The following is a 13390-nucleotide window of genomic DNA, read 5'->3' as shown; positions in this document are numbered from 1 at the left end:
GTCCCTAGGCTCTGCCTCTGCCTACTGTGACTGCGCGTCCATGGGCTCTGCCTCTGCCTACTGTGACTGCGCGTCCCTGGACTCTGCCTACCCTGACTGCACATCCCTGGGCTCTGCCTACTCTGAATGCACGTCCCTGGGCTCTGCCTCTGCCTCCCCTGACTGCACGTCCCTGGGCTCTGCCTTCCCTGACTGCACGTCCCTGGGCTCTGCCTCCCCTGCCTACCCTAACTGCACGTCCCTGGGCTCTACCTCTGCCTACTGTCACTGCACATCCCTGGACTCTGTGTCCCCTGACTGCACGTCCCTGGGCTCTGCCTCCCCTGACTGCACGTCCCTGGGCACTGCCTCCCCTGACTGCACGTCCCTGGGCTCTGCCTTCCCTGACTGCACGTCCCTGGGCTCTGCCTCCCCTGCCTACCCTGACTGCACGTCCCTGGGCTCTACCTCTGCCTACTGTGACTGCACATCCCTGGACTCTGTGTCCCCTGACTGCACGTCCCTGGGCTCTGCCTTCCCTGACTGCACGTCCCTGGGCTCTACCTCCCCTGACTGCACGTCCCTGGGCTCTGCCTCCCCTGACTGCACGTCCCTGGGCTCTGCCTCTCCTGCCTACCTTGACTGCACGTCCCTGGGCTCTACCTCTGCCTACTGTGACTGCACGTCCCTGGGCTCTGTGTCCCCTGACTGCATGTCCCTGGGCTCTGCCTCCCCTGACTGCACATCCCTGGGCTATGCCTCCCCTGACTGTACGTTCCTGGGCTCTGCCTTCCCTGCCTACCCTGACTGCACGTCCCTGGGCTCTACCTCTGCCTACTGTGACTGCACATCCCTGGACTCTGTGTCCCCTGACTGCACGTCCCTGGGCTCTGCCTCCCCTGACTGCACGTCCCCGGGCTCTAGCTCCCCTGACTGCACGTCCCTGGGCTCTGCCTTCCCTGACTGCACGTCCCTGGGCTCTGCCTCCCCTAACTGCACGTCCCTGGGCTCTACCTCTGCCTACTGTGACTGCACATCCCTGGACTCTGTGTCCCCTGACTGCACGTCCCTGGGCTCTGCCTCCCCTGACTGCACGTCCCTGGGCACTGCCTCCCCTGACTGCACGTCCCTGGGCTCTGCCTTCCCTGACTGCACGTCCCTGGGCTCTGCCTCCCCTGCCTACCCTGACTGCACGTCCCTGGGCTCTACCTCTGCCTACTGTGACTGCACATCCCTGGACTCTGTGTCCCCTGACTGCACGTCCCTGGGCTCTGCCTTCCCTGACTGCACGTCCCTGGGCTCTGCCTCCCCTGCCTACCCTGACTGCACGTCCCTGGGCTCTACCTCTGCCTCCCCTGACTGCACGTCCCTGGGCTCTGCCTCCCCTGACTGCACGTCCCTGGGCTCTGCCTCCCCTGACTGCACGTCCCTGGGCTCTGCCTCCCCTGACTGCACGTCCCTGGGCTCTGCCTCCCCTGACTGCACGTCCCTGGGCTCTGCCTTCCCTGACTGCACGTCCCTGGGCTCTGCCTCTCCTGCCTACCTTGACTGCACGTCCCTGGGCTCTACCTCTGCCTACTGTGACTGCACGTCCCTGGGCTCTGTGTCCTCTGACTGCACGTCCCTGGGCTCTGCCTCCCCTAACTGCACGTCCCTGGGCTCTGCCTCCCCTGACTGCACGTCCCTGGGCTCTGCCTTTCCTGACTGCACGTCCTTGGGCTCTGTCTTCCCTGACTGCACGTCCCTGGGCTCTGCCTCCCCTGACTGCACCTCCCTGGGCTCTGCCTCCCCTGACTGCACGTCCCTGGGCTCTGCCTCCCCTGACTGCTGGTCCCTGGGCTCTGACTGCACGTCCCTGGGCTCTGCCTACCCTGACTGCACGTCCCTGGGCTCTACCTCTGCCTACTGTGACTGCACATCCCTGGACTCTGTGTCCCCTGACTGCACGTCCCTGGGCTCTGCCTCCCCTGACTGCACGTCCCTGGGCACTGCCTCCCCTGACTGCACGTCCCTGGGCTCTGCCTTCCCTGCCTGCACGTCCCTGGGCTCTGCCTCCCCTGCCTACCCTGACTGCACGTCCCTGGGCTCTACCTCTGCCTACTGTGACTGCACATCCCTGGATTCTGTGTCCCCTGACTGCACGTCCCTGGGCTCTGCCTCCCCTGACTGCACGTCCCTGGGCTCTGCCTCCCCTGACTGCACGTCCCTGGGCTCTGCCTTCCCTGACTGCACGTCCCTGGGCTCTGCCTCTCCTGCCTACCTTGACTGCACGTCCCTGGGCTCTACCTCTGCCTACTGTGACTGCACGTCCCTGGGCTCTGTGTCCCCTGACTGCACGTCCCTGGGCTCTGCCTCTGCCTCCCCTGACTGCACGTCCCTGGGCTCTGCCTCCCCTGACTGTACGTTCCTGGGCTCTGCCTTCCCTGACTGCACGTCCCTGGGCTCTGCCTCCCCTGACTGCACGTCCCTGGGCTCTGCCTCCCCTGACTGCACGTCCCTGGGCTCTGCCTTCCCTGACTGCACGTCCCTGGGCTCTGCCTCTCCTGCCTACCTTGACTGCACGTCCCTGGGCTCTACCTCTGCCTACTGTGACTGCACGTCCCTGGGCTCTGTGTCCCCTGACTGCACGTCCCTGGGCTCTGCCTCTGCCTCCCCTGACTGCACGTCCCTGGGCTCTGCCTCCCCTGACTGTACGTTCCTGGGCTCTGCCTTCCCTGCCTACCCTGACTGCACGTCCCTGGGCTCTACCTCTGCCTACTGTGACTGCACATCCCTGGACTCTGTGTCCCCTGACTGCACGTCCCTGGGCTCTGCCTCCCCTGACTGCACGTCCCCGGGTTCTAGCTCCCCTGACTGCACGTCCCTGGGCTCTGCCTTCCCTGACTGCACGTCCCTGGGCTCTGCCTACCCTAACTGCACGTCCCTGGGCTCTACCTCTGCCTACTGTGACTGCACATCCCTGGACTCTGTGTCCCCTGACTGCACGTCCCTGGGCTCTGCCTCCCCTGACTGCACGTCCCTGGGCACTGCCTCCCCTGACTGCACGTCCCTGGGCTCTGCCTTCCCTGACTGCACGTCCCTGGGCTCTGCCTCCCCTGCCTACCCTGACTGCACGTCCCTGGGCTCTACCTCTGCCTACTGTGACTGCACATCCCTGGACTCTGTGTCCCCTGACTGCACGTCCCTGGGCTCTGCCTCCCCTGACTGCACGTCCCTGGGCTCTGCCTCCCCTGACTGCACGTCCCTGGGCTCTGCCTCCCCTGACTGCACGTCCCTGGGCTCTGCCTTCCCTGACTGCACGTCCCTGGGCTCTACCTCTCCTGCCTACCTTGACTGCACGTCCCTGGGCTCTACCTCTGCCTACTGTGACTGCACGTCCCTGGGCTCTGTGTCCTCTGACTGCACGTCCCTGGGCTCTGCCTCCCCTAACTGCACGTCCCTGGGCTCTGCCTTCCCTGACTGCACGTCCCTGGGCTCTGCCTTCCCTGACTGCACGTCCTTGGGCTCTGTCTTCCCTGACTGCACGTCCCTGGGCTCTGCCTCCCCTGACTGCACGTCCCTGGGCTCTAGCTCCCCTGACTGCACGTCCCTGGGCTCTGCCTCCCCTGACTGCTGGTCCCTGGGCTCTGCCTTCCCTGACTGCACGTCCCTGGGCTCTGCCTACCCTGACTGCACGTCCCTGGGCTCTACCTCTGCCTACTGTGACTGCACGTCCCTGGGCTCTGCCTCCCCTGACTGCACGTCCCTGGGCTCTGCCTCCCCTGACTGCACGTCGCTGGGCTCTGCCTTCCCTGACTGCACGTCCCTGGGCTCTGCCTCCCCTGACTGCACGTCCCTGGGCTCTGCCTCCCCTGACTGCACGTCCCTGGGCTCTGCCTTCCCTGACTGCACGTCCCTGGGCTCTGCCTTCCCTGACTGCACGTCCCTGGGCTCTGCCTTCCCTGACTGCACGTCCCTGGGCTCTGCCTACCCTGACTGCACGTCCCTGGGCTCTGCCTTCCCTGACTTCACGTCCCTGGGCTCTGCCTTCCCTGACTGCACGTCCCTGGGCTCTGCCTTCCCTGACTGCACGTCCCTGGGCTCTGCCTTCCCTGACTGCACGTCCCTGGGCTCTGCCTTCCCTGACTGCACGTCCCTGGGCTCTGCCTCCCCTGACTGCACGTCCCTGGGCTCTGCCTCCCCTGACTGCACGTCCCTGGGCTCTGCCTTCCCTGACTGCACGTACCTGGGCTCTGCCTTCCCTGACTGCATGTCCCTGGGCTCTGCCTCTGCCTACTGTGACTGCACGTCCCTGGGCTCTACCTTCCCTGCCTGCATGTCCCTGGGCTCTGCCTCTGCCTACTGTGACTGCACGTCCCTGGGCTCTACCTTCCCTGACGGCATGTCCCTGGGCTCTACCTTCCCTGCCTGCATGTCCCTGGGCTCTGCCTACTGTGACTGTACGTCCCTGGTGCAGAAGATGCTAATGACAATGCTCAGTACTTCCCAGCTCTGGCTGCACGTATCTCTGATAGAAATGCCGCACTGTTCGTACAAAGAGACTAAGAGCAGATCTCAAGAATTACACTCGGCATGGACAGCAATGGAAGTGGTACTGTGCATTCTCTGTGCTAATAGACTGAGCAGATATTGAGGATTACATATAGACCGGGGCAGGGGTACTGTGCGTTGTCCATACTGTAGAAGCGCAGATCCTTGTACTGGTTACTGGGCCTCTCCCAGTACTGTTGCTGTGAATGACCGGCCGCTGGCACCTAGTACTGGCCACCATGACTGTACATTGGGACGTGTTATGGGCACACAACCTACATACTGATTTCATTACATCTGTATCTGTGACAGGAGGAAAATCCAAAAGAGGAGGTGCAGCCCCCAGCAGGTGAGGTGTCCGTCTGTGGGGAGTTGGGGGGATTGTCTGTGCGCACACCACAGGAAATCTCTAACATGAGCTTCCTTTTTTTCCAGTGACCGGAAAAGACTCTAAGAGCAGGTGAGCAGCTACCTGGGTCTCCGCACAGGATCTCTGCCCCCCTGTGTAACAATGAGTCAGGAGGCAGCGTGCACACACCGTCTATGTAACAATGAGTCAGGATGCAGCGAGCACACACCTGTGCACCAATGAGTCAAGATGCAGCATGCACACACCTGTCTGTGTAACAATGAGTCAGGATGCAGCGTGCGCACACCTGTCTGTGTAACAATGAGTCAGGATGCAGCGTGCACACACCTGTCTGTGTAACAATGAGTCAGGATGCAGCGTGCACACACCTGTCTGTGTAACAATGAGTCAGGATGCAGCGTGCACACACCTGTCTGTGTAACAATGAGTCAGGATGCAGCGTGCACACACCTGTGTAGCAATGAGTCAGGATGCAGCACGCACACACCTGTCTGTGTAACAATGAGTCAGGATGCAGCACGCACACACCTGTCTGTGTAACAATGAGTCAGGATGCAGCACGCACACACCTGTCTGTGTAACAATGAGTCAGGATGCAGCGTGCACGCACCTGTCTGTGTAACAATGAGTCAGGATGCAGCGTGCACACACCTGTTTGTGTAACAATGAGTCAGAATGCAGCAAGCACACCCCTGTCTCTAACAATGAGTCAGGATGCAGCGTGCACACACCTGTGTAACAATGAGTCAGGATGCAGCACGCACACACCTGTCTGTGTAACAATGAGTCAGGATGCAGCGTGCACACACCTGTCTGTGTAACAATGAGTCAGGATGCAGCGTGCACACACCTGTCTGTAACAATGAGTCAGAATGCAGCGAGCACACACCTGTCTGTGTAACAATGAGTCAGGATGCAGCACGCACACACTTGTCTGTGTAACAATGAGTCAGGATGCAGCGTGCACACACCTGTCTGTGTAACAATGAGTCAGGATGCAGCACGCACACACCTGTCTGTGTAACAATGAGTCAGGATGCAGCGTGCACACACCTGTTTGTGTAACAATGAGTCAGAATGCAGCAAGCATACACCTGTCTGTGTAACAATGAGTCAGGATGCAGCACGCACACACCTGTCTGTGTAACAATGAGTCAGGATGCAGCGTGCACACACCTGTCTGTGTAACAATGAGGCAGGATGCAGCGTGCACACACCTGTCTGTGTAACAATGAGGCAGGATGCAGCGTGCACACACCTGTCTGTGTAACAATGAGGCAGGATGCAGCGTACACACACCTGTCTGTGTACCAATGAGTCAGGATGCAGCGTGCACACACCTGTCTGTGTAACAATGAGGCAGGATGCAGCGTGCACACACCTGTCTGTGTAACAATGAGTCAGGATGCAGCGTGCACACACCTGTTTGTGTAACAATGAGTCAGAATGCAGCGAGCATACACCTGTCTGTGTAACAATGAGTCAGGATGCAGCACGCACACACCTGTCTGTGTAACAATGAGTCAGGATGCAGCGTGCACACACCTGTCTGTGTAACAATGAGGCAGGATGCAGCGTGCACACACCTGTCTGTGTAACAATGAGTCAGAATGCAGCGTGCACACACCTGTCTGTGTAACAATGAGTCAGGATGCAGCGTGCACACACCTGTCTGTGTAACAATGAGGCAGGATGCAGCGTGCACACACCTGTCTGTGTAACAATGAGTCAGGATGCAGCGTGCACACACCTGTCTGTGTAACAATGAGGCAGGATGCAGCGTGCACACACCTGTCTGTGTAACAATGAGTCAGGATGCAGCGTGCACACACCTGTCTGTGTAACAATGAGTCAGGATGCAGTGTGCACACACCTGTCTGTGTAACATAGAGTTAGGATGCCGCGTGCACGCACCTGTCTATGTAACAATGAGTTAGGATGCCGCGTGCATACACCTGTCTATGTAACAATGAGTCAGGATGCAACGTGCACACACCTGTCTGTGTAACATAGAGTTAGGATGCCGCGTGCACGCACCTGTCTATGTAACAATGAGTTAGGATGCCGCGTGCATACACCTGTCTGTGTAACAATGAGTCAGGATGCAGCGTGCACACACCTGTCTGTGTAACATAGAGTTAGGATGCCGCGTGCACGCACCTGTCTATGTAACAATGAGGCAGGATGCAGCGTGCACACACCTGTCTGTGTAACAATGAGTCAGGATGCAGCGTGCACACACCTGTCTGTGTAACATAGAGTTAGGATGCCGCGTGCACGCACCTGTCTATGTAACAATGAGGCAGGATGCAGCGTGCACACACCTGTCTGTGTAACAATGAGGCAGGATGCAGCGTGCACACACCTGTCTGTGTAACAATGAGTCAGGATGCAGCGTGCACACACCTGTCTGTGTAACATAGAGTTAGGATGCCGCGTGCACGCACCTGTCTATGTAACAATGAGTCAGGATGCAACGTGCACACACCTGTCTATGTAACAATGAGTTAGGATGCCGCGTGCACACACCTGTCTATGTAACAATGAGTTAGGATGCCGCGTGCATACACCTGTCTGTGTAACAATGGTGGTCATTCTGAGTTGTTCGCTCGTTGCCGATTTTCGCTGTGCTGCGATTTGTTGCTAAATGCACATGCGCATGGTACGCAGAGCGCATGCGCTAAGTTATTTAACACAAAACTTAATAGATTTGCTGGTGTTCGTGCGCCACTTTTCAGTCGCACTGCTGATCGGTGAATGATTGACAGGAAAGGGGCGTTTCTGGGTGGTAACTGAGCGTTTTCTGAGAGTGTGCTAAAAAACGCAGGCGTGTCAGGGAAAAACGCGGGAGTGTCTGGAGAAACGGGGGAGTGGCTGGCCGAACGCAGGGCGTGTTTGTGACGTCAAACCAGGAACTAATCGGACCGAGCTGATCGCAATCTAGGAGTAGGTCTGGAGCTACTCAGAAACTGCAAGAAAATATTTAGTAGCAATTCTGCTAATCTAAGATACACTCCCAGAGGGCGGCGGCCTAGCGTGTGCAATGCTGCTAAAAGCTGTGTCTGTGTAACATTGAGTTAGGATGCCGCGTGCACGCACCTGTCTGTGTAACATTGAGTCAGGATGCAGCACACACACTCCTGTCTGTGTAACAATGAGTCAGGATGCAGTAAGGTGAGGCTGCGCGGGGTGCGGCGGGGTGAGGCTGCGCGGGGTGCGGCGAGATGAGGCTGCGTGGGGGTGATGAGATGAGGCTGTGCGGGGGTGGTGAGATGAGGCTGCATGGGGTGCGGTAAGATGAGGCTGCATGGGGTGCGGTGAGATGAGGCTGCATGGGGTGCGGTGAGATGAGGCTGCATGGGGTGCAGTGAGATGAGGCTGCATGGGGTGCGGTGAGATGAGGCTGCATGGGGTGCGGTGAGATGAGGCTGCATGGGGTGCGGTGAGATGAGGCTGCATGGGGTGCGGTGAGATGAGGCTGCGCGGGGGTGGTAAGATGAGGCTGCATGGGGTGCGGTGAGATGAGGCTGCATGGGGTGCGGTGAGATGAGGCTGTGCGGGGGTGGTGAGATGAGGCTGCGCGGGGGTGGTGAGATGAGGTTGCGCGGGGGGTGGTGAGATGAGGCTGCGCGGGGTGCGGTAAGATGAGGCTGCGCCAGCAGATGATGCTTATCTCTCAGTTACAGCATTGTGCTATAGTTATTTAGTGTGCACCTGTATAACATGCGCCCTCTCTCCTCCCCTGTGCCGGCCTCAGCACTGACGCTATCGGGTAAGTAGCCGTTATGTTCTGTATGGCAATGAGTTACTGGGGTCTCCAGTGCATGCAACCCATTTCACAGGGGTCATTTTACCCAAAATCAGGAGGTGGATGGGGGGAGGAGGCACAGGACCTGTGATCAGGGGTTGGATGGGGGAAGGAGGCACAGGACCTGTGATCAGGGGTTGGATGGGGGAAGGAGGCACAGGACCTGTGATCAGGGGTTGGATGGGGGGAAGGAGGCACAGGACCTGTGATCAGGGGTTGGATGGGGGAAGGAGGCACAGGACCTGTGATCAGGGGTTGGATGGGGGAAGGAGGCACAGGACCTGTGATCAGGGGTTGGATGGGGGGAAGGAGGCACAGGACCTGGGATCAGGGGTTGAATGGGGGGAAAGGAGGCACAGGACCTGGGATCAGGGGTTGGAGGGTGTAATGTAACACTGATACATGCCCTGATGCTCTTTACGCACAGCATTTAGGACACAGGTATAACACGCGCTTCTCTTGCAGGGTTTTGAGCTGGATCACGTCTAACCTGGAGAAAGTCATTCCACAGCCAGTAACTGCAGCAAAGCAGGTATACCGCCAGCATCCTGTATACACAGCACTGTGCACACAAACCCCCATTGTTACTGATCACGCCTCCCTATTTCCCCACATGGGGTACAGGAGAATATCTGAGAAGCCCCGTTCCTGACCTACTCTGCCTGTAGTCTCCCCCATGTGGTTACCTGATACACATATACACCAGTATATATATATATATACAGCTGACTGGTAGCACCGCCATTGTCCTGGTTGTATCTCTACCATTACCACACAGCCACCTGCAGTACCCCCTCCGCAGCTGCAGGTGGCTGTACCTGGGAATACAGGTGAAAGGAAAGGGGGGCAGCCAGCACCCCACACAATTCTCGCCTCTCTTGCTCAACACCTAGAGAATGAGTTTGGGGTGTGTGCGGTTAAGCACCTGGGCACCTGGAGAATGAGTTTGGGGTGTGTGGCCTGGTCTGTGTGTGTGTGTGTGTGTGTCCGCCATTAGTCACGGTTCTCTTCTCTCCGGCAGGAATCACAGGACGTCAGCCAGGTGGAGGAAAGTAAGTCCTGTCCAGTAATCCTATGTGTCGTATTGCAGCGTCAGCCGTAGGGATGATGGGATTAGGCTTCTGTCTATATCAGGCCCCAGTGTCACATTAGTTGTGTCCGGCCCATTAAGCTCATGTAATAGGGGTGACAGGCGCCGCAGAGTCTGATATTACTATTTGCTGAGCAGTGATGCCGTCTCTTGTACATGGTTATTACTGATGTGATCCGTTATATATGGGGGGTAATGACATCACTTGTATCATATGACTTGGTGAGTGCATGCTCCATGATGAACTAACAGTGTGAGATTATGCAGTGTGTACTAAGTGAGCACATGTGACTACAACACGCGACAGGTGAGTGGGCGGGACAGCAACACACACGGCAAGGTGTACACACAGTGTGCGACAGGTGAGTGGGCGGGAGAGCAACACACACGGCAAGGTGTACACACAGTGTGCGACAGGTGAGAGAGCGGGACAGCAACACACACAGCAAGGTGTACACACTGTGCGACAGGTGAGTGGGCGGGACAGCAAGGTGTACACACAGTATGCAACAGGTGAGTGGGCGGGACAGCAACACACACGGCAAGGTGTACACACTGTGCGACAGGTGAGTGGGCGGGACAGCAAGGTGTACACAGTATGCGACAGGTGAGTGGGCGGGACAGCAACACACACGGCAAGGTGTACACACAGTGTGCGACAGGTGAGTGGGCGGGACAGCAACACACACAGCAAGGTGTACACACTGTGCGACAGGTGAGTGGGCGGGACAGCAAGGTGTACACACAGTATGCAACAGGTGAGTGGGCGGGACAGCAACACACACGGCAAGGTGTACACACTGTGCGACAGGTGAGTGGACGGGACAGCAAGGTGTACACAGTATGCGACAGGTGAGTGGGCGGGACAGCAACACACACGGCAAGGTGTACACACAGTGTGCGACAGGTGAGTGGGCGGGACAGCAACACACACAGCAAGGTGTACACACTGCGACAGGTGAGTGGGCGGGACAGCAAGGTGTACACACAGTATGCAACAGGTGAGTGGGCGGGACAGCAACACACACGGCAAGGTGTACACACTGTGCGACAGGTGAGTGGGCAGGACAGCAAGGTGTACACAGTATGCGACAGGTGAGTGGGCGGGACAGCAACACACACGACAAGGTGTACACACAGTGTGCGACAGGTGAGTGGGCGGGACAGCAACACACACGGCAAGGTGTACACACAGTGTGCGACAGGTGAGTGGGCGGGACAGCAACACACACGGCAAGGTGTACACACTGTGCGACAGGTGAGTGGGCAGGACAGCAAGGTGTACACAGTATGCGACAGGTGAGTGGGCGGGACAGCAAGGTGTACACAGTATGCGACAGGTGAGTGGGCAGGACAGCAAGGTGTACACAGTATGCGACAGGTGAGTGGGCGGGAGAGCAACACACAGGCCCCAGCAACTGCGCACACTGTATACAGCACTGATGCTGTAACGAGGAATATGGGCTGGGGAACATGGGCTCACCCTGAGTGAGTCTGTGGTCACACACACTGGCCATGGCTGTAGTAACGGCAGGTGCACGCACCAAGGTACCTCCGAGCGGCACATGCGCAGTCTGCCGAATAATCACTCATTTGTGTGAACATCGCCCATTGCGTACAAACATGAATGAGGCCCTATATACGATACGCTGCTTACTCCAGAGTCAGTATGGGGTAGCTGGATGGACTGTATGAAGATAATAGCGCATATGTGCCCATTTTATGCCTACTGTACCTATGTGACTAATCCAATGGTGCCCCTATCATACCAGCAGTGCCCATGTAACTAAACCAGTAGTGCCCCTATCATACCAGCAGTGCCCATGTAACTAAACCAGTAGTGCCCCTATCATACCGGCAATGCCCATGTAACTAAACCAGTAGTGCCCCTATAATACCAGCAGTGCCCATGTAACAAAACCAGCAATGCCTCTATCATACCAGCAGTGCCCATGTAACTAAACCAGTAGTACCCCTATAATACCAGCAGTGCCCCTATCATACCAACAGTGCCCATGAGATTAAGCCAGTAGTGTGCCTATCATACCAGCAGTGCCCATGACACTAAGCCAGTAGGGCCCCTATCTTACCAACAGTGCCCATGTAAATAAACCAGCAGTGCCCCTATCATACCAGCAGTGCCCATGTAACTAAACCAGTAGTGCCCCTATCATACCAGCAGTGCCCATGTAACTAAACCAGTAGTGCCCCTATCATACCAGCAGTTCCATGAGACTAAGCCAGTAGTGCCCCTATCATACCAGCAGTGCCCATGAGAGTAAACCAGTAGTGCCCCTATCATACCAGCAGTTCCATGAGACTAAACCAGTAGTGCCCCTATCATTCCAACAGTGCCCATATAACAAAACCAGCAGTGCCCCTATCATACCAGCAGTGCCCATGAGACTAAGCCAGTAGTGCCCCTATCATACCAGCAGTACCCATGTAACTAAACCAGTAGTGCCCCCATCATACCAGCAGTGCCCATGAGACTAAGCCAGTAGTGCCCCTATCATACCAGCAGTACCCATGTAACTAAACCAGTAGTGCCCCTATCATACCAGCAGTGCCCATGAGACTAAGCCATTAGTGCACCTATCATACCAACAGTGCCCATGTAACTAAACCAGCAGTGCCCATGTAACTAAACCAGTAGTGCCCATGAGACTAAGCTAGTAGTGCCCCTAGAATACCAGCAGTGCCTATAAGACTAAGCCAGTAGTGCCCCTATCATACCAACAGTGCCCATGTAACTAAACCAGTAGTGCCCCTATCATACCAGCAGTACCCATGAAACTAAACCAGTAGTGCCCCTATCATACCAGCAGTGCCGATGAGACTAAGCCAGTAGTGCTCCTATCATACCAGCAGTGCCCATGTAACTAAACCAGTAGTGCCTCTATCATACCAGCAGTGCCCATGAGATTAAGCCAGTAGTGCGCCTATCATACCAGCAGTGCCCATGACACTAAGCCAGTAGGGCCCCTATCATACCAACAGTGCCCATGTAACTAAACCAGTAGTGCCCCTATCATACTAGCAGTGCCCATGTAACTAAACCAGTAGTGCCCTATCATACCAGCAGTGCCCATGAGACTAAGCCAGTAGTGCCCCTAGAATACCAGCAGTGCCCATGTAACTAAACCAGTAGTGCCCCTATCATACCAACAGTGCCCATGAGACTAAGCCAGTAGTGCCCCTATCATACCAGCAGTGCCCATGAGAGTAAACCAGTAGTGCCCCTATCATACCAGCAGTTCCATGAGACTAAACCAGTAGTGCCCCTATCATACGAACAGTGCCCCTATCATACCAGCAGTGCCCATGAGACTAAGCCAGTAGTGCCCCTATCATACCAACAGTGCCCATGTAACTAAACCAGTAGTGCCCCTATCATACCAGCAGTACCCATGTAACTAAACCAGTAGTGCCCCTATCATACCAACAGTGCCCATGAGACTAAGCCAGTAGTGCCTCTATCATACCAGCAGTGCCCATGAGACTAAGCCAGTAGTGCTCCTATCATACCAGCAGTGCCCATGAGACTAAACCAGTAGTGCCCCTATCATACCAGCAGTGCCCATGAGACTAAGCCATTAGTGCACCTATCATA

The 13390-nt window shown here is 56.8% G+C and overlaps 1 protein-coding gene across 2 annotated transcripts in view; it reads left to right on the top strand.

The window, feature by feature from the left end:
• LOC134969699 (myb-like protein X) overlaps positions 1-13390 on the top strand; it is a 235040-nt gene that overhangs the window by 102278 nt on the left and 119372 nt on the right. The window contains exons 12-16 of one of the 2 annotated variants that reach the window (XM_063945819.1): positions 4822-4858; positions 4945-4969; positions 8637-8651; positions 9153-9219; positions 9709-9739. In XM_063945819.1, the coding sequence (XP_063801889.1) occupies positions 4822-4858; positions 4945-4969; positions 8637-8651; positions 9153-9219; positions 9709-9739 (175 nt within the window). The remainder of the gene's footprint in view (positions 1-4821; positions 4859-4944; positions 4970-8636; positions 8652-9152; positions 9220-9708; positions 9740-13390) is intronic. The other variant, XM_063945820.1, reaches the window with a different exon arrangement.

The sequence above is a fragment of the Pseudophryne corroboree genome, chromosome 11, assembly GCF_028390025.1.
Source record: "Pseudophryne corroboree isolate aPseCor3 chromosome 11, aPseCor3.hap2, whole genome shotgun sequence".
NCBI lineage: Eukaryota > Metazoa > Chordata > Amphibia > Anura > Myobatrachidae > Pseudophryne > Pseudophryne corroboree.
This window is presented reverse-complemented; position numbering and strand designations above follow the sequence as displayed.